The sequence below is a fragment of the Schistocerca americana genome, chromosome 7 (assembly GCF_021461395.2).
Source record: "Schistocerca americana isolate TAMUIC-IGC-003095 chromosome 7, iqSchAmer2.1, whole genome shotgun sequence".
NCBI lineage: Eukaryota > Metazoa > Arthropoda > Insecta > Orthoptera > Acrididae > Schistocerca > Schistocerca americana.
This window is the reverse complement of record NC_060125.1, coordinates 551,902,711-551,927,591: the sequence shown is the minus strand read 5'-3', so window position 1 is coordinate 551,927,591 and position 24,881 is coordinate 551,902,711. Positions and strand designations below refer to the sequence as shown.

General features: G+C 39.4%; 1 protein-coding gene across 1 annotated transcript in view; it reads right to left on the bottom strand.

Annotated features, from left to right (window-relative positions):
- Positions 1 to 4,548: 4,548 nt before the first annotated feature.
- Positions 4,549 to 24,881, bottom strand: part of LOC124621874 (alpha-N-acetylgalactosaminidase-like) — a 93,163-nt gene continuing 72,830 nt past the window's right edge. The window contains 7 exon segments of the mRNA XM_047147339.1: positions 4,549 to 5,698; positions 5,785 to 5,820; positions 5,823 to 5,856; positions 9,485 to 9,649; positions 10,391 to 10,588; positions 23,138 to 23,299; positions 23,432 to 23,526. Of these exon segments, the coding sequence (XP_047003295.1) occupies positions 5,547 to 5,698; positions 5,785 to 5,820; positions 5,823 to 5,856; positions 9,485 to 9,649; positions 10,391 to 10,588; positions 23,138 to 23,299; positions 23,432 to 23,526 (842 nt within the window). The 3' untranslated portion in view covers positions 4,549 to 5,546.

The window sequence follows — 24,881 nt, the reverse complement described above, 5'->3', positions numbered from 1 at the left end:
AGCTAGTGCAAAAAATGGTGACTGTTCTGCTATATCATTTGAGAACTCTAGTGCGATCTAAGCACTGACACACTGATGAGAAAATTTATTCTAATTTATTCCGCTTATGCTTCATACACTCTTTTCATTGTTGTGCAAAACATTGTGTGATGTAGTAGAAATCAATAAGTACATTATTATGTTTGATAATGTGTCTGAAGCTGTGCAAATAGCTCCTGAACAAGGTTGACATTGTTTGGTCAGGCATGCCACTACTGATGCTGAAAATTATGAATGAACTATGCAAGAACTTCTTAAGTAGGAAATTGTACGAGTATGAACATGTACAGGGACTCCTACTTCTGAATGTAAAGCAAACTATAGTTTTACACACTTCGCATCCGAAATTATGCACTGCCTACCATTTTTGTGTTGACACCTGTTTGATAGACATGTACTGCAAATGTGACAATGTATTTTTCTCAAATGAGTATTAAATGTCAAGCTTTAAGCAAGAAAATCTGCCTTCTGAGTACCACATATAGTCTATTTTCATGACAGAGACATATATAAACTAACACAAATAATATAGCAAACACTTAACAGTTTCTTGCAGAATAAATATACTAGTTGTGCCTTTACTATTTTAATTTAATAAGTTAGTCATAATCTTTTGGTACCATTTGCAGCAACAAAAGCATGAAGTTTGTTATAAAATTGTAAGTTTATGTAAACTAAGGAATTATTATGGTTATGTGTAAGTCACCTAAAAATTGCAGTCTTTTGTTCATTGAACAGTTTCCTGGCTGAGACATTGTTACAGCCAATCACAAAAGCTCTATAAACATAAATAATCCTAAGTCATGCACAGACTGGTCAATTTTTTTTGCAAAACTACAACATGGCGGATGACAAATTTTTTGCACAACTGCAATATGGTGGCTGATACAGATGGAAAAAATCTGAAAGTGTATGGGAGGTTCCTGCTCCAAGGTCAAAGTCCTTTCTCCACCTAGAATAGGGATCACTGACAGGTACTTTACAGAAAAGTTACTGAACAAAGATGTTGTCTCTATAGAAGATAGTTTCCTTTTTTTGGAGAAATTCTTTCTTTAATTACATGCCTACACACACACCCTCCACCATTCCATTTTTCATTATCCTTAAAATGCTTAAAAAACTTAACAGAAGTCCATCTTGTAAGACAATGTTGTCATTGGTAGAAATTCAATGAATATGAAAGTTAAGAACATGACCCAACATGTAATACATTGCAATAAAATAAAGTGTTACCTGAAAAAGATGAAATGGATATTTTTACTTTGTTGGCAGCAACAACATTTCCATGCCTTTGTAGGTTTGCAGAAACATTTTGCATACGCAAGTTTATTGAAACAACTCAAATGAAACTTCACAAAATTTTCACACAGAATCTATTAGTATGTTCTTACACATAAGATTTTTTATTTAAATCTTAGTCTTCTGAAACTGGAAAGTAGACAAAAATTTTGTTTCATGGTTTATCGGTACTTAAGATTTTTCCACTTATATTAATTCTATTATTTACAGCAGTAGATCAAAGATACTTAATTATGTAGTATACAGTTGTTTACTCTTTGCACAGAATTATAACATGTGTACATCCTGGCAATGGGTGTAATAGTCTGAAAACCATTTTTAGGATAAAAGTGAAACTAAGAAAAAAACTTGATGAGGAAAGCAGGCCAATGTAAATTAAAATCAAAATGCAATATTGTTTATATACACATGTTATTCACTGGTAACACAGCATCAAATATTCAGGAATTGGATTTCAGTTCTTCTAATTTGTGTCTCATTTTCTCTCAATTCTTATCCATTTCTCGGTGAGTTCTATTTATTCTGTACAAAGGAGAAAGCGTTCTTTTCAAATGTAGCCTGTTACCAGTCCTTGGATGCTGATTATCTTACTATGCTCATTTTATGCGTCATATGCACTTTGTGACCTTTTATTAGTACATGAAATATGAACATCCTGCTTTCGAAATTGCTACTTTATACAGTACACTAAATTATTTAGAACCATTTACTTAATAACAAGAACAACCTTCATTTGCAACACAAACAACTGTAAGACACTGATCTTAATCAGTAGGGCCCTGAAATGTTACCAAACAATGCTGAGAGCATCTGGCATATGCACATTTCACACAAACTATCCAGATGACAACATTGTAACTGGACAGACTACAAGCAACAGAAACATCTAAAAACATTAATTTAGTGTTCTAGAACCTATATGGATTTTGCACGAAATGCAATGTGCAAAAATGGATATCTTTCAGGAAAACATGAATATTTGCGACACATTGTTAGCAGGGCAGGCACTGTGTGCCACTTAGCCATTATTGACACCATGGCGCTCCCAAGAAATTTCACAGATGATCAGATATCTTTCAGAAAAGTAAATTACTGTGTGAAATTAATTCCACAGGTAGCTAAAATAATGTAACCCTTAAGTCACCTTAGATACAAAGGCATTCATTTGAGTGGTCTCCTAAGTGTGAAAAGAACTTTTCAGACCCTGAAAGAGGAACTGCAATTAGCTCCGTGCCTGGGTGTCTACACTCCGTGGAAACTCTGGCTGCAGCTGATGCTTCACAGTGGAATGTACAGGCAACTGTAGCCCATTGAAAGACTGACAGTGCCAAGCAGCCAATCACATTTACTTACAAAAATGGTGATATCTCCCCAATGTAATGATTCCCAAATAGCAAAACAGGCTTTCACTGTATAGCATATGTCATAGGCTTGAACAGATGATACAGACTGAGAAGCAGATCTCTAGTACAAATATGAAGCTGACAGGATGTTCAGCCCCAGCTGCAGGAAATTTACCTTCTATCAAGGGCAATGGCCATCTTAAATGCCGTCAGCACCCTCTGTGGTAGTATAGTTGAGTTACATACAAAAATAAGCAACTAGCAAACACCTCTAAAATTTGACATTGCCATGTCCCAATACTTACCATGGAGTATACACCTATCTCGTGGTCTGTCAATGGCTTCAAGACAGTTTCCCTACTCTGACATTTACAGAAGAGGTGACACAAAGGCAGCCATACTGCCTTTACATGTCACTCCCAGGGTGAAGGGATTCAGTGTCCCAGCCCAAGAATGACTGAGACATCCTGCTAGAGCTCATGCACATTGATCTTATTCAGGTGGCAGGGTCATGGCAATTTAAGTACTCCTGCCATGTAAAACATGTTAATGTGTGATTTATTTGTCACATCTGATACTGTAATCAAGAAGGTCCCAACTCTTTGCTATTGGTGCATGCTAATAGTAGATTGGCTGACTGCTGGTTCTATATTAGTATGTGCATGTATGCTGTGTCATCTTTTTCTGTGTTAGAAGTGCTGAGTTAGACATTAGTCGGTACTGTCCTTTCCTACGAATTTGTGGCATACTTGTTCGAGTAAATCCCTCACTTTAGTTGTATAATTGTGTAGCTGTTTATAATTTTTACTGTGCAATGAAAGGTCTATGAAGTGAAGACAGAAGAGAAGGTAATAAATAATATTGGGGCAACATTGGTACAAGCTGGCAAGGAAGGAAGGAATGTTAATGACCCATCAATATGGAAATCATTTTATACAAAATGTTAGCTCAGCCTTCTGGTTCAGTTGCAGGGATCATCCCAACAATCACCTGAAGTAACGAGTTGAAAAACAGCCGCAGCAGTGATCCAAGAAGCTATTTATATATTTTTATTCCAGTTTCGGATCACAAAAATGTTTTTTTGCACATCAGCTTGTTAATATCAACCCATAATGACCATCTTCAGACCAGAGTACACAGTTTACTAATCATAACAAGACAGCATGTGTAAAAACGCTACAGTCACAACAATGAACCAAACAAGCTGTGTCAGATACATATTTTCTTATCTGGAGTCCCTCAGCTAAACCACTGTTCCCATACCCCCCCCCCCCCCCCCCCAGCCCATAGATTCCTCTCTCTCTGTCCTGTCACCCCTCACCCCCCCCTTCCCCTGCAGTCTTAACCCCTGCACATCTGCTGCCTCCCTCCAAGCCCCAGCTACCCATCCCCAGCCCCTCCTCCTGCTTCCCCCATCTTCTTCCTTTACCACACCACTTGATACAGCTGCTTGCCCACACCTGCCTACCAAATTTCAATCCCAGCACTGTGTGTCCACCCAACAGAGAGAGAAGGAGAGAGAGAGAGAGAGAGAGAGAGAGAGAGAGAGAGAGAGAGAGAGAGAGTTAGTTTTTTGTACTCCAGCTCATTAAGGATTTCCTCCAAAAGCTGGAAAAGTTTTCATTCTTTTTTGTGTGCCTGTTGATCACTCGATGCTTCTGTTATTCAGCAAGTGGTCTCCTTTAGGAGTAACATATTTACATTCCACCAGAACTTTCCTTACTGTATTAATCACAAACAAGTTTTCCTTATTCACTGTTCATTTAAATAAAATGCGTAAAGATACAACACAACTGCAATACTAATTACAATATACTACATTAAATAATATTTCTATACAACTACTGCAAAAAAGAAGATATAGACATACAAAGTTGGAATGTTTTATTGGCCACAGTATAATGACTGAAGCATATTTATCACAATCATTGAAAGTAGCTACGAAAAGACATTCATGAGTACAGAAAGGAAACTACCTGCTATGAAACATGAAATACTTTTCATTTTACATTGCAAATAATTCTACCATTAATTAGCAAAAAAACTTCCATGATTCACAAATAAAGCACAAAGTATTTAAAAGAAACAGACAAAATAAACATCTTGGTTTCCTACTAAACTATACATACATGGATTTGTTGAAGTTTTTGTACATGGTTTAATAGATAATTTCAGGCAAGTAGGTCACATACCACATAAGTCATAACAGTTAAACATATACAGAAGCTTTTCACAGTATGGAAGAAATATTTTCAATCTCAAAGAAATATCTTTTCTTGAGTAGATATGCAAGAACGCGATCATGGCCAGTAAAATGATCAGTGAGCTGCACCATATAATGAACTGTACATTAAATATCACATTTTAATAACTTGAGAAATATTCAGTGCCACTGCATTTCTTGAAAGCATTGATTCAAGTAGATACAAACTTCCTTCAGCATTTGAGCTTTGGATACATCTTAGTGCTCGCATGTCTCCACAGACTAGGTGAACTACTGCAAAGACAGCAGTAGGAAGTCACCCTCTATGTAGAGATACAGATCTTATTTCCAATCAAGTGTCAAAAATAAAATGATGTTCTTTTCGTATTTTGAATGATCACGTAGCATGTTCTGTACGTAGTCTATATTGCAGCCAAGAGCGCACACACACTTGGTAGTATTTAAAACTACAAATAAATAACAAAAAATACTCATTCATGGAACCTATCACATTATCATTGAGTCCTTGCTGTGGGTACAAAAAATGATACTGAACTTAAAGAAAGACTTTGCCACGTAATGAGGAAATAATAATTCACAAAGACCTTTCTTTTATAAACGTTATTGTACTTCATTTTCACTGTAACGCGTCAGGCTTGGCCTTATATAGGCTTTTTATGTACACTATATAAAACTATTAGGTCTCGGTTGAAAGATACTGTAGGGATCATAGGGTGTCCTTTGCTGAATGAAGATTGTCTTGCCGTAGATGGTTCGAATGATGGTTGGACGTCAGCTCGGAGAATCACAACACCTGTAATAAACAACAAAAGTGTCAACATACATATCCCTTCCCTCAAATGCTCAGGTGAAATGTTTACCCCCACCGTTATTACTGACCTGATGGGTTCACCTTCACTTTAATCTTTGTGTTTGCACAAGAGTGCCATAGTTGACATCTTCATAGAGGTCCTGTAATCAATTTAGAATTGATGTTTAGAAGTAAATAAACTGAAAAAGATTAGTTTCAAGCATAGGATATAAACTAAACAACAGAAGAAAACAAGACCAAAGTAAGAAAACTGTCAGTGAGGTTTGCTCAACAGAACTTTAGTGAGCTAACTAACGTAATTGGAAAACTTTAACATGCTATCTGCTTTCGAAAAATGCCTGGCACCAAGCCTAAATTCTGCAACATTTTAATCTCGTAAAAGTTACAATTTTCTAACATTTTTGTAAACACTAAACTCCACAAAAAATGCATTACTTTGTTCAACTTTTGGTAATCACTCACAGAAAAGACTATTTACACCTACTCTGCAGAATTTTGTTGTGGTTGTACTTCCATCAATGATGAATTTAATGTGTTGACTAAAATAAGTGTCCTGTCCAACACTATTGAGAAGGATCAGCATGACTTATCGTGAGATAGAGGCATCCTTAGACATACTGAAACCTGCAGTACATTCAGTCTTGTATCAATATTTAACTGTGATAAAGATATTCGTTTCGGTGAATTCAGCACAATTTCACCAAAGCTCAAAATAGGCTCACATCAAATGATATACAGAAAAGTTCGAAATGAGCTGGACATTAACAAGCATTCAACTTTTTGAAAGTTATAAGCTTAACTGAAAGCAACAAAAGTTGTTAATTTGTGAAGCACTTCCAACAAAATTGTTGCTTGTTTCTTTGATTAGACTGGGCCGGGGCACTGCAATGAATATGAACCTATCTACATAGACAGACAGAAGCAATCTGTTGTGATCTGAATTAGTAGCATGCATGCTTCTATTATTCAGAAACCACAAAATCCTCAGTATGTGGTGGCAAAGTGAACCCCATTGCTGGCATACTGAGTAGCAAATTGTATTGATTTCAGATGACTCCTGCTTTTATATGTCCTACAGTTACAGCTGTGACAGGTGCTACCATTACGTCACATTCTCGCACTGAATGCTATTGTCACAGCAGACAAACTGCAAGTGCGATAGCTTGGGGCATCATTGGATACAATATACTGGAAGTAATCTAAAAGCAACCACTACATCAGTGGAGAGTTAGGGCCCAATGAACTGCCCTTCCTTCAGACAGCTGCACAAGCCATACTTCAACAGGACAAAGTCTGTCCACACGTGGCAAGTCATTCAGAGAACAACCTGTACCATTGCTTCTCTCAGCTGCATGTCCACCTAACATAATCTGTCACACATGTCTGGATAACTTATTACAGTCATCAGTTACCACTGCTGAACCTTTGTGGACTCACATAACTATTACTTGAAGGGAAATTTCTCATGAACATGTCCAGATGTACTTTTGTTCCAAGTCAAGACATTTGGAGACACTGTTTACAGAACACAGGGAGTTTTGTAAAATGGAAGATACCAAGTTTTAAGGTACCGTTGATGGTAAGGCCATCAGAGAGGAGAATAAATTCAGACTTGGTAAAGATGAGAAGAGGGAATTTCAGAACAGTGTTCATCAGACTGGGATTTACAGCAGACCACAGGAATACCCCCCCCCCCCCCCCCCCCAAACTAGCTTTTTTAAGCACAGTGCCATTTCAGTCACAAATTACTCCATCGCCAACTGCTGATCACATATCATGTTGCTCTTGTAGTAACCTTTAAAATCATGAATGACAGTAAAGGAGAGCCCTCACTACTGTCAAAACTTAGTAAAAATGTACGCTTGATTCTCTTGACTTTGGTAGTGAGGTGATATTTTCACGTGAGACAACAATACTAGTAAGCTGTACAAACTCATTATCAAACAATTTACATTCAGCCATTGAAGTAACCGTTGATTCAGAGCTAACTCATGTAGAGTTTTATTTTTCCTTCCAAATGCCAAATTACAAAGGTACATATTTATAGGCAAAACATTACACACAGATGGCTAGTCTAGAATATTAAACCAAGAGATCATCAGTGCCCAGATCACGACAACATGAGATGAACCATTGTATTTGTCACAGAGTGATGATTAATTACCGTATTTACTCGAATCTAAGCCACTCTCGAATCTAAGCCGCACCTGAAAAATGAGACTCGAAATAAAGGAAAAAAAAAAAAAAAAAAAAAAAAAAAAAAAAAATTCCCGAGTCTAAGCCGCACCTGAAATTTGAGACTCGAAATTCAAGGGGAGAGAAAAGTTTTAGGTCGCAACTCCAAATCAAAACAAAGTTGGTCCATTTTAATATGAGACACAATTTAGGTCGAATGAATGACGATACAGCTACAGTAGTTTGGTTCATTGTCGTAAGCTTAGCAGTTAAGCTTTACCAGGTAGCCATTGCTATGCGTCAGGCTCCGTCCGTATTTTTATGGGTACCCTTCCTTTTTCACATGCTTCGTCTCGTTTGAATTGATTGCTTATTTTTCTTTGATCTCATAAGTGCCGTTCTCTTTGTTATAGGTGTTTACGTCACTCTAAGCTGAAAATGCATTACTGTACTGTGTCATGCATTATTTGTCGTATTCTGATAATGAGTGTTTACGGCCTGTCGCCGCTGCGCGCATGGCTTGCTTTTGTGTGCGCTACCGCCGCTTACAATGAAAAAAAAGAAGAAGAGAGGAATTGTCTCATTAGCGAAACAACGGCAAGAGACTGTTATTTGTTGTTACTTACACTGCTGCTTTCTTTGATAATGATCAACAAGACCCAAATAATAGACTGTGTATGATAGAAGAGGTTTTGAACGAGAGTTTAGCGAAAATTTTTCTCCGTTTGAAAATCTTTGCAGACGCCTCATTAGTACGTTACATTCTGCACAGAAATAAGAGTCATCCTAGATTTAAAAATGTAGTCAATTGGCGTGGTTCATTTCTGACTGTATCACTATTAGGCATAAGAATAATACGAATCTAAACATGACATGATATGTATATTCTTCCGCGTTTGCTGTTGTCTCACTCCAGTTTCGTAGTTTATTAGGCAGACAGGATTTAAATGAGATAGCAGCAAACACGAAAGAATACATGGCAAAATGTTTATAGTTGTATTATTTTTATGGTGTAGAGAATACTGCATGTGATTCACAAGTCATAAAAGTTCCTATTAGCAACCATCTCTTCTCACAGGTAGGAAAAAATTCAGAATGTAGAGATGGCCATATTGACAAAAACCCCAAACAGTCTTGCCAGACGGATTTTCACAGTACAATGAAATGCTGCTACATTCGAAGATGAACAATACGGAATTTGTATTTACTTTGTTGGATAATGTATGAAAATGCAGTGGTTGAAACTCGGGCGGAGAAAAAAGCTTGTCTTCCACTTTTTTTTTTTTATTTATTTACTGACACAGAGGTTTTGGCACCAGTATTTATCTTTGTGCCTGCAAAGCAAGTCTGTGTAGCGCTACATATATTCAATGGCAGAAGTTAGTTTTGCGGCACCTACCAACGTTTTTCAGAACTTCCGCTTACTTTGCACTCGATTCTAAGCCGCAGGCGGTTTTTTGGATTACAAAAACCGGAAAAAAGTGAGGCTTAGATTTGGGTAAATACGGTGTGGTTTTTATCTTTAAAAGCGACTTTGAATGAAGCTCTGTAGGATGAGGAAGGAGTGACAGCTCTAAATGGTCAAGTAATTACCTCAACTGTGTATCCACCAGGGTAAGAGAGGCCCAGTTCTCTTAGAGTAACTGCAACATCTGATGGTGTTCCATCAGTCCTACGGTTAAGAAAAGCCACAGCATATGAAAAATAATTTTGATAGACTGGAGTAATTGGCCGAGCCCATATCTCAATACCATTGTGCTGAAACAAAAATGAAATACGAGCTATGAAATGATGTGTACACAGCTCTTTCATCTCACAGGCTGAAAAAAGACACTCACAAATGAAAATACAAATGCTACATAGACTAGGCATACTGTGTCAGGGGAACATAGTTTTATGACCTGAGGATGAAAAATATTTTAACAAGTTGTATATTTAATATACATTTGTTCTCTTTGATCGATACAAGGACTTTGATTGTAGATTTTGTCATTATTTCAATGCTTTGTAGTAATGGGCAATGAATTTATTTATGTAAAACATGATGCATCACATGATATAATTAGTGTATACATAATTATTTGAAAACTGTATTACTACTGTGTACATATTGAAAATGGATACTAAATAATTTATGGTATAGGAGACCACTCACTGAATAGTAGAAGGTAGCAAGTTTTTATTCTTTTCAGTAAACCTGTCCTCAACTTAACACTACTTCTATTCAACCAGCAGTGCCCCTTACTCCTATATTATTTACATTTTACCGGAACTTTCTTACAATACTTATAAAAGCAGACACTACTCATTCACTTTGAAAAGTATCTGCCATTATATGAACCTCGCTGAAAACAAAATCAGGAAGTTCCATTTAACACTGAACATTTCAACCTATAAAACATAATTGGAGAAGAACCATACCATTAACAAGATGATAAAACATAACCTTGGCAAAACAATTAAAATGGACACGGAAATATTCATTCAGAATTAACTTACCTTGTATATTCTTCGACCTTGTATGCCCAATGGATCTTGATCAACAGCTATAATTTTCTTGTTCTGTAATATTGCTTTGTACTCAGGACGAATAGTGCGCAGGTCAACTGACATCAAAAGAGGTGCGGCAAGGATGGCCCAAATCGCCATCTGAGTTTTGCTTTGCTCATAACTAAGGCCAAAGTTGCCAATAATAAGCTGCAACAAGTACGAGAGCTATGATATTAACCCTAGGGTACTAAACTTTCATAAATTTGTAATTAGCAGTACGGTATAAATCAGAAGATTTTTTACTTAATTTGGTGTGTAACATAATAGGATTAGATCTAATAAGGGTAATTAACTGATGCATAACCTATAAATTATGACTTCCTTTGAATGAAATATGAAGAAGAAACTTTGAATGATTTAGTAGCAGTTTAACTTTTCTTCCCTTTAGTGTTCATCGGTTAATACTGCAAACACCAATATGTCAACAGACACTGGATAAGATCAAATATGAAATTGCCTCTTCCCCCCTCCCTCCCTCTCTCGCTCTCTCTCTCTCTTCCCCCCCCCCCCCCCCCCCCCCCCCCCCCCCTTGCTTTTCCCAGGACTGGGCAAGGGACATATGGAGGGAGAAAATTTGCAGCTTTCTTTATCAGTTGAGGTGTATGTGGGGGGGGGGGGGGGGGGCATCGAAGCAAGTGTGTTTGTTTTAGGACCTCAACATCATGATCATCAGTGCCACTGTTCAAGTTGTTCAAAACTAAAATGTGTAAAGCTTGAAAAAATTAGGTTCACTCTTTCCTGTTTATGTACCTCAACCATTTATGCTCTCCTTCTTCCTAATGATGCAGTATAGTCAGTGTCTAATAAATAAATGCTGTCCACTACACTGTAATAGCTTTACTAACACCTAGATCCTCCCCCATGAAACATGGAACCTGCCGTTGGTGGCGAGGCTTGCGTGCCTCAGCGATAACAGATAGCTGTACCATAGGTGAAACCACAATGGATGGGTGTCTGTTGAGAGACCAGACACACATAGGGTTCCTGAAGAGGGGCAGCAGCCTTTCCAGTAGTTGCAGGGGCAATAGTCCGCACGATTGACTAATCTGGCATTGTGACATCAACCAAAATGGCCGTGCTGCGCTGGTACTGAGGATGTCTGAAGGCAAGGCGAAACTACAGCCGTAATTTTTCCCAAGGGCCTGCAGCTTTACTGTATGGTTAAATGACGATGGCATCCTCTTGGGTAAAATATTCCAGAGGTAAAATAGTCCCGCATTCGGATCTCTGGGCGGGGACTACTCAGGAGGATGCAATTATCAGGAGAATGATAACTGCTGTTCTATGATTGGAGTGTGGAATGTCAGATCCCTTAATCAGGCAGGTAAGTTACAAAATTTAAAAAGGGAAGTTAGATATAGTGGGAATTAGTGAAGTTTGGTGGCAGGAGGAACAAGACTTCTGCCCAGGTGAATACAGGGTTATAAATACAAAATGAAATATGGGTAATGCAGGAACAGAAAGAAAAGAGGCACATGAATAAGCTACTACGAACAGCATAGTGAACGCATTATTGTAGCCAAGACAGACACGAAGCTCACATCTGCCACACCAGTACAAGTTTATATGCCAACTAGTTCTGGAAATAATGAAGAGATTGAAGAAATTTCTTAAGATAGTTAAGGGAGCTGAAAACTTAATAGTCATGGAGGACTGCGAGTAGGGAATGAAAGAGGAAGCTGCCGGGTAGAATTTTGCACAAAGCACAACTTAATCATAGCTAACATTTGGTCTAAGAATCATGAAGGAAAGTTGTACACGTGGAAGAGGCCTGGAGACACAGGAAAGTTTCAGGTAGATTATATAATGGTAAAACAGAGATTTCAGAGCTAGTTTTTAATGGAAGATATTTCCAGGGCAGATGTGGACTCTGATCATAATTATTGGTTATGAACTGTAGATTAAAACTGAAGAAACTGCAAAAAGGTAGGAATTTAAAAATATGGGACCTGGATCAGGGTGCATACATGGACAAGGAAAAAAAATTCCTGGATTTTTCCCAGATGAAAATACACTTTCTCCCGGGTGAAAATACACTTTTCCCGTGTTAAGTGATAGTATACTTTTCCTTGGCACTGTAAAATTTATCAGTACTTTGAATGTTTATAGTTTTATACGGAGACGGAGAATTTCCCGGCACTTTAGAAACCGAAACTAAGGAGGGAAAACGCGTTTTGGAAAGATCTCTGATGTGCAGCAACATGTATGCTGCATAGTTTCGTGTTATGAAGGTATAACTTCAAATTCCACCAAACACCGCATGTTACTTTCCAAAGCATTAAAATCGAGATTGCGACGAGCTTTTGTAAGCCAGTCATAGCTCATGTCACGTGATCTCGCCAGCTCAAGACAGCATAGAACACATGATGTAGTCGGCCAATAGCAAGATCACTCATAAGTAGTGCGAAAATACAAATAGGAAAAGTTAATGGTTTAAATTAATATACGTAGTGTTGCTACAAGAAAAACAAAGCTTTCACATATAATCATGGTCTCGAAGATTAATAAGCTGCAAGACAAGCTAAGCTTCCACATATAATGTTGATCTTTTTTGCGCATGTTACACTTTGAGTTGTATCACACAAATGTGCCAGTAAAATTTTTAATAACGACGTAAATTTCTGATCTTCTGGGCTCGAAATTCTTCTAGATGGTCGACCTCAAAGAGTTGATTTTTAATTGAGAGTCAAACGCTCTGTGATTTAAGAAATTCATCGTACATTCTCGCACATAGTTCATCTTGTGTAAAAGGAAATTTACTATCAAAAAGTAACGCTTTTCAAACCACCATTTGCAATATTTTCCCATGATGTGTTAGAAACTGATTAGTTTCAGCAGTTGTCAGAGAGCGCCAGATAACAGGTGCACCTGTTCTTGCGCAGCTATGATGACGGAGGAAGCTCGTATGTTCGTACGTGTAAAACATTAAAAGATTTTGCGCTATGTCACAAAAGAAACAAGACATCAGAGGATACTTCAAGAGTATCAGAATTTCGTGAACCATACTAAAATGCATAATTCGGCTTAAAGTGCACATTCGTATGTCCAGATTTGGATGTAAATTTTCTCGAGTACCACTACTGTATTGTCTCATGTTTGGTTCTTTATTATGGCATCATGCCATGCGAGCTAGAAAATGGAAAACATGCACTTGAAATGCAGCGAACAGTTGAAACTAACCAACAGTGTGAAATTAAACACTTCGTTTCAAATAAATTGACTGTCTCATCGCTACAGATTACTACAAGTCAAATGTCTTTAGCAAACTGACAAAAATAACTTCATTATTCTGCAAGGCGATTAATGCTTGACTGTCAGAAAGGTGGAGAAAATTTTAGCCTTCCGTAAACATGCGAACGTATTTTAATTCATTTGATAGCTCCCGACCACAGAAATCCGTTTCGTTTTCATTTAATGTGAGAGGAATAAATGAAGAAGAAACAACGTAAACACGGGTCACGTGGAGTCTACCCACCTCCCCACTACAGCTCAGACTGCTCTGTGCATCAGCCCCGGATCTACAACATTTCTGAACCGGGGCAATATTAGGTAGTGGCGCCCAGCCACACATCCGTAGCCAGAAGCGGGAGAAGGTATTACTCATACGCGACTCAACTGCGCATGCACAAGAACCCGCCTGCAACTGCTCAAACGAATCTAATGTAAACAGCTGTGACGTCACGCTCATCGGAGACAATTTGTTGTTAGGAAGCAATGCATAGTATTCCTGAAGCATTTGACACACTTTGCTGTTGGCAGACGCTTGTATGAGCACTATGTTTTGCTGTTGTATATGGCGCATTTCCTTTGAGACTTAAGTTTTATTTTCGTTCATTTTTCCTCTCGTTCATGTTTTGTTGCTGCAGTATTATTCTGCAGAAGCGGGATACAGTAATATCCTTTGTTGGAGTATTGATTCTTACCAGTCAAAATCACAAAAATTTAACTGAAAACTAAAACAATAATAGATTCCCAGAATTCTAAAAAATTCCCGGGTTTTTACCGGATCTCCCGGTTGTCCCGGGTCGTAGACACCCTGTGGATAAACTGAAAGAACCAGAGGTTGTAGAGAGTTTCAGAGAAAACCTTAGGGAAAGATTGACATGAACAGGGAAAAGAAATACGACAGAAGAAGAATGGGTAACACTGAGAGATGAAATAGTGAAAGCAGCAGAGGATCAAGTAGGTAAAAAGATGAGGGCTAGTAGAAATCCTTGGGTAACAGAAGAGATACTGAATTTAACTGATGAAAGGAGACAATACAAAAATGCAGTAAATGAAGCAGGCAAAAAGGAATACAAACGTCTCAACAATGAGTCAATAGGAAGTGCAAAACGGCTAAGCAGGGATGGCTAGAGGACAAATGTAAGGGTGTAGAAGCATGTATGACTAGGGGTAAGATAGATACTGCTTACAGGAAAATTGAAGAGACCTGTGGAGAAAAGAGAACCACTTGTATAAATATCAAGAGCTCAGATGGAAAACCAGTTGTAAGCAAAGACGGGAAAGCAGAATGGTGGGACAAGTATACAAGGTGTTACAAAAAGGTACGGCCAAACTTTCAGGAAACATTCCTCACACACAAATAAAGAAAAGATGTTATGTGGACATGTGTCCGGAAACGCTTAATTTCCATGTTAGAGCTCATTTCAGTTTGTTCTTCCACCTACGCTTAATGGAGCACGTTATCATGATTTCATACGGGATACTCTACCTGTGCTGCTAGAACATGTGCCTTTACAAGTACGACACAACACGTGGTTCATGCACGATGGAGCTCCTGCACATTTCAGTCGAAGTGTTTGTACGCTTCTCAACAACAGATTCGGTGACCGATGGATTGGTAGAGGCGGACCAATTCCATGGCCTCCACGCTCTCCTGACCACGCTCTCCTGACCTCAACCCTCTTGACTTTCATTTATGGGGGCATTTGAAAGCTCTTGTCTACGCAACCCCGGTACCAAATGTAGAGACTCTTCGTGCTCGTATTGTGGACGGCTGTGATACAATACGCCATTCTCCAGGGCTGCATCAGTGCATCAGGGATTCCAGGCGACAGAGGGTGGATGCATGTATCCTCGCTAACGGAGGACATTTTGAACATTTCCTGTAACAAAGTGTTTGAAGTCATGCTGGTACATTCTGTTGTTGTATGTTTGCATTCCACGATTAATGTGATTTGAAGAGAAGTAATAAAATGAGCTCTAACATGGAAAGTAAGCGTTTCTGGACACATGTCCAAATAACGTATTTTCTTTCTTTGTGTGTGAGGAATGTTTCCTGAAAGTTTGGCCATACCTTTTTGTAACACCCTGTATAGAGGGTCTGTACAAGGGTGATGTACTTGAGGGCACTATTATGGAAATGGAAGACGATGTAGATGAAGATGAAATGGGAGATATGATACTGCATGAAGAATTCGACAGAGCACTGAAAGACTAACTCAAAACAAGGTCCCAGGAGTAGACAACATTCTGTCAGAACTACTGATAGCCTCAGGAGAGCCAGTCATGACAAAACTCTACCATCTGGTGTGCAAGATGTATCAGACAGGCAAAGTACCCTCAGACTTCAGGAAGCACATAATAATTCCAATCCCACAGAAAGCAGGTGTTGACAGGTGTTAAAATTATTGAAAAGTATTTGTATGGAGTGTAGTGTAACACCCCAAGAAACCCGAAAACCCAAATAAGAATGTCATGGTAATTTAAAGTATGGAACAGTGTTATCCTGACAGGTATGACAACTTTGACAATAATATAACACATTAAAGTTTTGATGAACATCAATTTCAATAATTACTGAGTATGTCATGATATAAAGGTAGAAAGAAAGAAGGGTTATTTTTAATAAGCTATCAAACATCTCAGTAGTAACTGTAAATCAGTACGATTAAAGTTAAGTCCAAAGTAATATGTTGGTCAGAGATAACATTTATTGTGAAAGAGAGTTGTAAATGTGGCAAAAAGGAAATTCAATGCGTCTACAATGCTCGATCATGGAAATGTTAGTAGCTTGCTAGCTATCAAGTCATCAAGTCATGAAAGAGCACCATCTGTTATAGTACTACAAATGGAACGCTAAGAGATTGTTTCTACTAAAAAAAAAAAAAAAAAAAAAAAAAAAAAAAAAAAAAAAAAAAAAAGAGAGAGAGAGAGAGAGAGAGAGAGAGAGAGAGAGAGAGAGAGAGAGTAATATTGTGTGATAGAGATGTGCAGACTTGGTTCTCAGTTATTCTGACTTGAGAACTTGAACTGAAGTGATATTCTGATAGTGTACAACGAGTTAATGAACTTTAATTATTGGAGATATTATTGTTGGACTCAACCTTCATCAAAGTGAACAGTTACAACGAAGAATGGACATAGTATCGAAGACTGCAATACCTGATTAGCATGGAGTAGGAAACATTAATACCACCACACGAAGATAATACAAATACGTAGATTGTAAAAGTTGTCATAATTGTCACGATCACCAAACTGAAAAGAATCGTAATTGATCTGATCCATTGGTGTGCGTGTGGTGTGATGATAATAAACTAATTGCTAAGAAGGAACAATAAAATTGTTCGTCAGTAATGGAAATCTCACGTGTTGGCTCCATCATTAATTGAACTGTGTGATGGTTGATGATCAAAATTAATTAACTGTGAACATTTTAAGTGAAAGAGTGACATTGAGTATTGAAAGGAGTGTTTTGCCGAAATAATATCACAACACACAAAAGTAAGATAGCATTATAGATTATCTCTGGATTTGCGTTGTGCCGTAGTGAACAATTCTGCCTATCAACGTAACAACAACTATTGATACTGAACCGCAAATGAATTTTTCCTCGCTTCAGTGGTGTGAAACGATGCCGGTGATGTATGATTCACTCAATACTGCAATAACTAACTAATCGGGCATAGCAAATGATCACAAAACCATAACAGACAATTAAAATCAGCAGTTTGCATCGCTGAGAAGACTGTGCGGACTCGCAAACGGACTTTCATACATTACTCGAGGAACAATTTTCTTTACAGATTTTCAGGTGCTGTTCCAGGTTATCCAACAGCGACAACCATCACTGCACGTCGCATCTCCAATCCACCAGCCGAGCTGTAGCAGTAGTGGCTCATCATCAACAATGACAACAAAAAGGGGAGAGGGGATGTCACAGTAGCCATGTATGGAAGTGAAACGTGGATGATAACAGTTTAAACAAGAAGCTTTCAAAATGTGGTGCTACAGAAGAATGCTGAAAATTATATGGGTACATCATGTAACTAATGAGGAGGTACTGAATAGAATTGGGGAGAAGAGGAAATTGCTGCACAACTTGGTTAGAAGAAGGCATCAGTTGTTAGGATCTGCTCTGAGGCATGAAGGGATCACCAATTTAGTATTGGAGGGAATCATCGAGGGTAAAAATCATAGAGGGAGACCAAGAGATGAATACACTAAGCAGATTCAGAAGGATGTAGGTTGCAGTAGGTATTTGGAGATGAAGAAGCCTGCACTGGACAGAGTAGCAAGGAGAGAGCTGCATCAAACCAGTCTCTGGACTGAAGACCACAACAACAGCAACTACAACAACATGACTGCCACCTCTTGACTTTGTACTTTACAGCTGATGACAACAGTATTTGTTTACTCCTAACTAGCAATCCTTCACTGTTACAAAGCCACTTATGTAAAGCCTATAATTTGGTAGAAGAATCACTAAGCTCTTGCAGACGATGAATGGTTGAGCACAAATGGTTTACAAAAGCAGAGAAGCTCGGTGCTGGGTAGTCTCTGTAATGTATAAGAAAGAAGTTTGTCAGTTTCACCATGGAATTTTGGATACGTTATATAACTTAAGACTCAAACAATGGAAACTACATGTAAGAATTTCAACAACATAGGAAAAGTTAGATCGCTACTTACTGTAAAGATGACACATTAAGTTGCACTCAGACACAGTTAAAACACACTTACAGAAAGCTTTCAGCCACAGCCTTCATCAGCAAAAGAGAAACATACACTATTCATACATACAAGCAGGCATACCTCATGCACACATGACTGCCAACTCCAGCATCTTGGGTCGAAATACAACTACCTTGTGGCATCAAGCAGCAATCTGTTGGGGATGGGGAAGGGGATGGGGATGGGATAGTAGTGTATGGGTGGGGAGAGGGACGAACACTGTCTGGCAGAATGTGCAGCGACTGCAATGCCAACAGGTACAATGTCACGAGGTTGTGGTGGAGGAAGGTGGAGAAAAAAGAAGCAAAAAAGGAGGAGTGGATCACGATGGGCAGATGTGTTGATGGAGAGCAGCAAAGAAAGAGGATGGGAAGCGAGAATGGGAAGGAGACAATAGGACACAAGGGGTGGAAACTGTTGGGTGGAGGGTATGGGGACAGTATGTTACCGTAGGTTGAGGCCAGGACAATTATGGGAGTGGACAATATGTTGTAAGGATAGCTACCATCTGCACAATTCAGGAAATCTGGTATTAGAAGGCAGGACCCAGATGGCTCAGGTAGTGAAGCATCCACTGAAATAAAGTGTGTTATGTTCAGCTGCATGTTGTGCAACAGGGTGGTCTATTTTGCTCTTGACCACAGTTTGGCACTGACCATTCATTCTGGTGGACAGCTGGTTGGTATTCATACCAATATAAAACGCAGTGCAATGACTGCAGCAGAGCTGGTACATGACATGGCTGCTTTCACAGGTGGTGGCTTGGCACCTGATGGGGTAGAATAACCTGTGACAGGATTGGAATAGGAAGTGCTCGGTGAGTGGATTGGGCAGGTTTTGCACCTTAGTCTTCCCCAGGGATAGACTAGGATGCTGTGGAGGTGGAATATGTGACAGAACACCACTTGGAGTGTGTGGGAAGGATCTCAGGTAGGATTTCCCTCATTTCAGGGCATGATGATATGCAATCTAAGCTCTGGCAAAGGTTTTGGTTTAGTTGCTCCAGTCGGGAGCAATACTGGATGACGAAGGGGCCACTTCTTTGTGGCTGGTTCCATGGAGGTGATGGGAGGGAAATGGCACAGGAGATCTGTTGGTGGACTAGGTCTGGGGGATAGTGCCTGTCTGTGAAGGCATGGGTGAGACAATCAGCACACTGAGCATGGGAGTTCTTGTCACTGCAGATAAGCTGTCCCCAGTGGCCGGCTATATACGAGGAATTTTTTGGGTGAAAAGGATGACAGCTGCCGAAATGCAGGTACTGTTGATGATTAGTGGGTTTAATGCAGACAGAGGTGCAGATGAAGCCATCAGAGAGAAGGAGGTCAACATCTGGGAAGGTGCCATGCTGGGTTGAGGACGACCACATGAAGCAGGTGGGAGAAAAGATGTTGAGGTTGCGAAGGAACAAAGATAGGGTGTCTTGGCTATGAGTCCAAATCATGAAGATATCATCAGTGAACCTGAACCAGACTAGAGGTCTGGCGTTTTGGGAGGCCAATAAACAGGGTGGCTTAGGAGGGTACTAAATAGGTGCCCATGGCTGTGCCACTGATTTGTTTGTATAATTTCCTTTCAAAGGAGAAGTAGTTGTGGGTTAGAATAACAGTAATAAGGTGACTGAGGTAGTGGGTTTGGAGTCTGAAGGACTTCAGACAGGTAGTGTCCAATAGCGGTAAGACCACGTGCATGAGGGATGTAAGTATATTGGTATATAGGGGAGTGGTGTCAACAGCAACGAGTAGGGATCCAGGAGGTAAAAGGGAGAGTTGGTGAAGGAAATGGCGGTGGTGTAGCTTTGCCTCACCATCCTTCCCCAGGCCCCTTCCTCAGAACACCAACCATTCAGTAGAAGAAAGAATAGCCAAGCACAACCCCAAAACAAATCCTGACCTAATCACGCTACCTGCAAACAAAGGTTCTACCACTGTTGTTATGAATTACAGTGACTTTGCAGAATGCCAATGCTGCTAGAGTCATCCCATCCCAGAAGTTCAACACAACTTCCAGTCCCTGCTTAAAGCCTTAGGCCATTCCCAGAACCATTCGCCTTAAGCTATTTCACTCCTCAACCTTATGACACCCCACACACGCACCTTCTACATGCTCCCAAAAATCAAAAATCCACAAATCCAACAATCCTGGGTGCCCCATTGTGGCCGGTCATTGTGCCCCCACTTAAAGAATCTCGGTCCTCAGTGACTGACAACTCCAATCAATTGCTTGTAATCTAACTTCCCACGGCTAAAACACCAACCATTTCCTTCACTGACTCTCCACAGTATCCACCCCCTCACCTCCTGAATCCCTACTCATCACTGTTGACACCACCTCCCAATACACCAACATCCCTCATGCCCATGGCCTTACCACTATTGAAAACTACCCCTCCAAAGTCTTTCAGAATCCAAACCCAGCACCTCATTCACCATACTACTGTTATCCTAACACACAACTACTTCTCCTTTGATGGGAAGGTATAGAAACAAATCCACGACACAGCCACGGGCACTTGCATGGCACCCTACTATGCCAACCTATTTATGGGCCATCTAGAAGACACCTTCCTAGCCTTCCAAAATGCCAAACCCCTAGTATGGTTCAGGTTCACTGATATCTTCACGATCTGGACTCAGGGCCAAGACACCAAATCTTCATTCCTTCACAAACTCAAACACCTTTTCTCCCACCTGCTTTATGTAGTCCTCCTCAACCCAGAATGCCACCTTCGTGGAAGCTGACCTCCTCCTCTTTAATGGTTCCATCTGCACCTCTGTTCACATTAAACCCACCAACCAACAGTACCTGCACTTTGACAGCTGTCATCCCTTTCACTCCAAAAAATTCCTCTCGTATAGCATGGCCATCAGCGGTCAGCTTATCTGCAGTGCTATATGCTCAGTGTGCTGAGGGTCTCACCAAGGCCTTCACAAATAGTCATTTACCAGCTCTGCTGCAATCAATGAACATGTTTTTATATTTTATGACTACTAATCAGCTGTCCATCAGGATGAATGGGCACCTCGAAACTGTGGTCAAGAGAAAAGTAGACCACGCTGTGGCACAGCATCCAGATGAACATAAAAAACTTGATTTCAATGGGTGCTTTACTACATGAGCCATCTGGATCCTCCCCTCCACCACCAGCTTTTTTGAATTGCTCAGATGGGAGTTATCCTTACAACACATTCTCCACTCCTGTAATCATCCTGGCCTCAACATATGGTAACTTAATGCCCCACACCCTCCACTCATCAGCTGCCAGCCCCTATGTCCTATCATCTCCTCCTCCACTCTCATCTCACACCCTCTTCCTATGTATCCATCGATCTTTCCCTGCTCTTCTTCTTTTTCACCCCTTTTCGCCCACATCCATGCCCCACAACTTCATGATGCTGTGCCTAATGGCATTCTAAGCCTTGCATACTCTGCCAAACAGCATCCATCTCTCTCTCCCCATCCATTCTCCACTATCCCTTTCCCTTCCCAGCCCCCTCCAGATTGCTGCTTGCATCCCACGTGACAGTTGCTTTATGGCTTGAGATGCTGAAGCTGGCAGTCACGTGTGCATGAGGTGTGCTTGCTTGTGTGTATGAATAGTGTGCGTTTCTCTTTTGCTAATGAAGGCTGTGACTGAAAGTTTTCTGTAGGTGTCCTTAAATTGTGCCTCTCTGCAAGTTAATGCATCTTCTTTATGGTAAGTAGCAATGTATCTTTTCCTACAGTGTTTATATAATGGTAGGACAGACATTTTGAAATCAGAGCTTAAACTGCAAAGTACATCCAGGAGCAGACATGACTTCTGACAACAATTTACTGATTATAAACTGCAGATTAAAACTAAAGAAATGATACAAACATAGGAAATTAAGGAGATGGAGTCAAATAAAGTAAAAGAATCTTATATTACTGATAGCTTTAACTGTCTGAAAAAAGTGAAATGAATACAATGAGTGGGTAGCTGTGGGATATGAAATAGGGAAGGCAGCAGAGGATCAAAAAGGCAAAAAGGCAAGCTCTAGCAGAAATCCTTGGTAGCACAGTAGATACTGAATTTGACTGATGGAAGGGCAAAATATAAACATGGAGCACATTTAGTAGGCCAAAGGGTATACGGACATCTAAAACACAAGAGATACACAGAAAGTGTAAAATGTGAATGAAGAATGCCTAGAGGAGAAATGAAATACCAAAGGAACATGAATGAATATGGGAAAGATAGATCCTATGTATAGAAAAATTAAAGAAACCTTTAAGGAGAGACAGCAGTATGAATATCAAGAGTTCAGATGGCAAGCCGGTACTAAACAAAGTGGGGAAGTCCGAAAGATGGAAGTAATATAATAGAGTGGCTTTATTATAGGAAGAAAGTTTAAGATGTATAGTGGAAAGCGATGAGGAAGTAGATGAAGATTAGAAGTGTGATGAGATCCTGCGAGAAGATTTAGACAGAACTGAAAGATCTAAGATGAAAAAGGCACTTAAGAGTACAGAACATTCCCTTAGAATTACTGAGATCTTGGATCAATAACAAGACAAAGCTATTCTCCCTAATATATAGAAGCACGTAATAATTCCAGTTCCAAAGAAGGCAGTTGCTGAGGATGTATAAAAAACAACTCATACACATGAATGACTGACAACACAATAATTTATATTTGCAGTCACTTCTTTATATGCCTTTTCTGGTGCTATTATCAATAGTCACACTGTGCAGATCTCATGTAAAATACTCACCATATCAGGGTCATTCCAATGACCTGGACCAGCATTGGGCACAATTATATCTTGATTATTTCCATAATAATCGATAATACTTTCAACACTCGCCCATGAGTCCTGGATATCATCAAAATTTCGCCACAAATTACAGTGTTCTATAATGGAAGAAAAGTTTGGCTGAAAGGAAAAGTAGCATTTCAGAGGAAATTATCTAGCAGCACAGAAAAAAAAAAATCAGAATTATCACTACGTATATGTAAAGGAAAACGAGGACAATGTAAATATTATCAGTAAAGAGAAGAACCATACCGACATTCCTGCATAGATCTGATAAACAGGCCAACTACAAGAATAGATCATTGGCCTTCCAGTCCTGTTCAGGTAGTAACCAAACTCCGGGTAACCTGGGAAACAATAATGCACTGTCAGTAAAATGTTAAAGCACTGAGGCTAAATAACTGTACATATATCTATGATTGAATTTGTCTGAAAGAAATGCATTGAGCATGTGGATAATATATAGCAAGTGTCACACTTGACAATAGACAGGTTGGGGCACACTGATCTCTCCTACCACATCCCAACCGCTGCCACTTCTTTCATCCTTCCCAAAACTAAAGTAACAATCTCTCTTCAATGATCCCATTGCCTACAGAAAAAAAACCTACATTTTCTATTCGAGGATAGGAGAGCTTGCCCAACATCTGGTATGGTATTGCTGATTACTGCTACAGGAAGACAAAGGTGAGAGAATAGCAGAATAAAGGGTGATTGCTGTGAAAACTGTGAGACCAATTAATATAACTACTCTCTGCGTCTCGCATTCCATAGCCCTGTTTCAATGGACCGCTCACAGAAAACGCCGTAAGCAAATTGGGAAACAACAGAAAATCTAACTGGATGGTCAGATGGAATTTGAACTAGTCCTCTTGAACATTAGCACAGTGTCTTATCACCTATACAGCTCTTTAAGTAACAAATTACTGTCGGGACCAATATGGAGTGTGAAAACAGTGATCTTCACTATAGTCCAATTATATTACTTACAGTTGATGGGTGTCACTTGTTTATACAATGTTGCCACATCAACTGCTGGCTATCATTCGGTTGTATGTGACACACAAACATGGTGGGTCACTTTGCAGATGCTGTTACGCGTAACATGCAGCAATGTTGGAAGTGGCCGATGTGAGGTATGTCGGAAATGCGAGAAGTGCCTTCGACAATTTATTTTAATTGAGCAATGACTAAATTGTGGCAGACAATGCATTTTGCAGGCTTGAATTTAAACGAATGTCCTAAGCTAACCACAGCCTCATGATGTGCAATGTAGTCGAGAAAACTGTGGTCAATAGCCTGAAGCAGAACTCAAGTCATTTGCTTTGTTCATGATGATTAAAGCTAACCTCTATGAGCAAACTAAAGACAGAAAATAATTAGGTTTCAGCACTAAAAGCAAACTGTAATTTCTTGCTGTCATCGGTTACCTTAAACTATCCTCACACTGGCTACACAAGCCGCCGCATTACCAACCGATGAGCAGTCCTTGTTGGCACTTCGTTGTACATTATAAGCAACACAGGCAGATTTCAAATGAAAAAAGAATGATAGGAAGAAAAATAAGGGCAAATAGAAAAGTCAATACAATGATGAAAATGACACATCAAACTACTTGAAACAGAAAATTATATTTAAACCAATTAACTGAATAAAAATAATTATCAAACTCTTTTGATTAGATTTAGAAATACGGAAGATT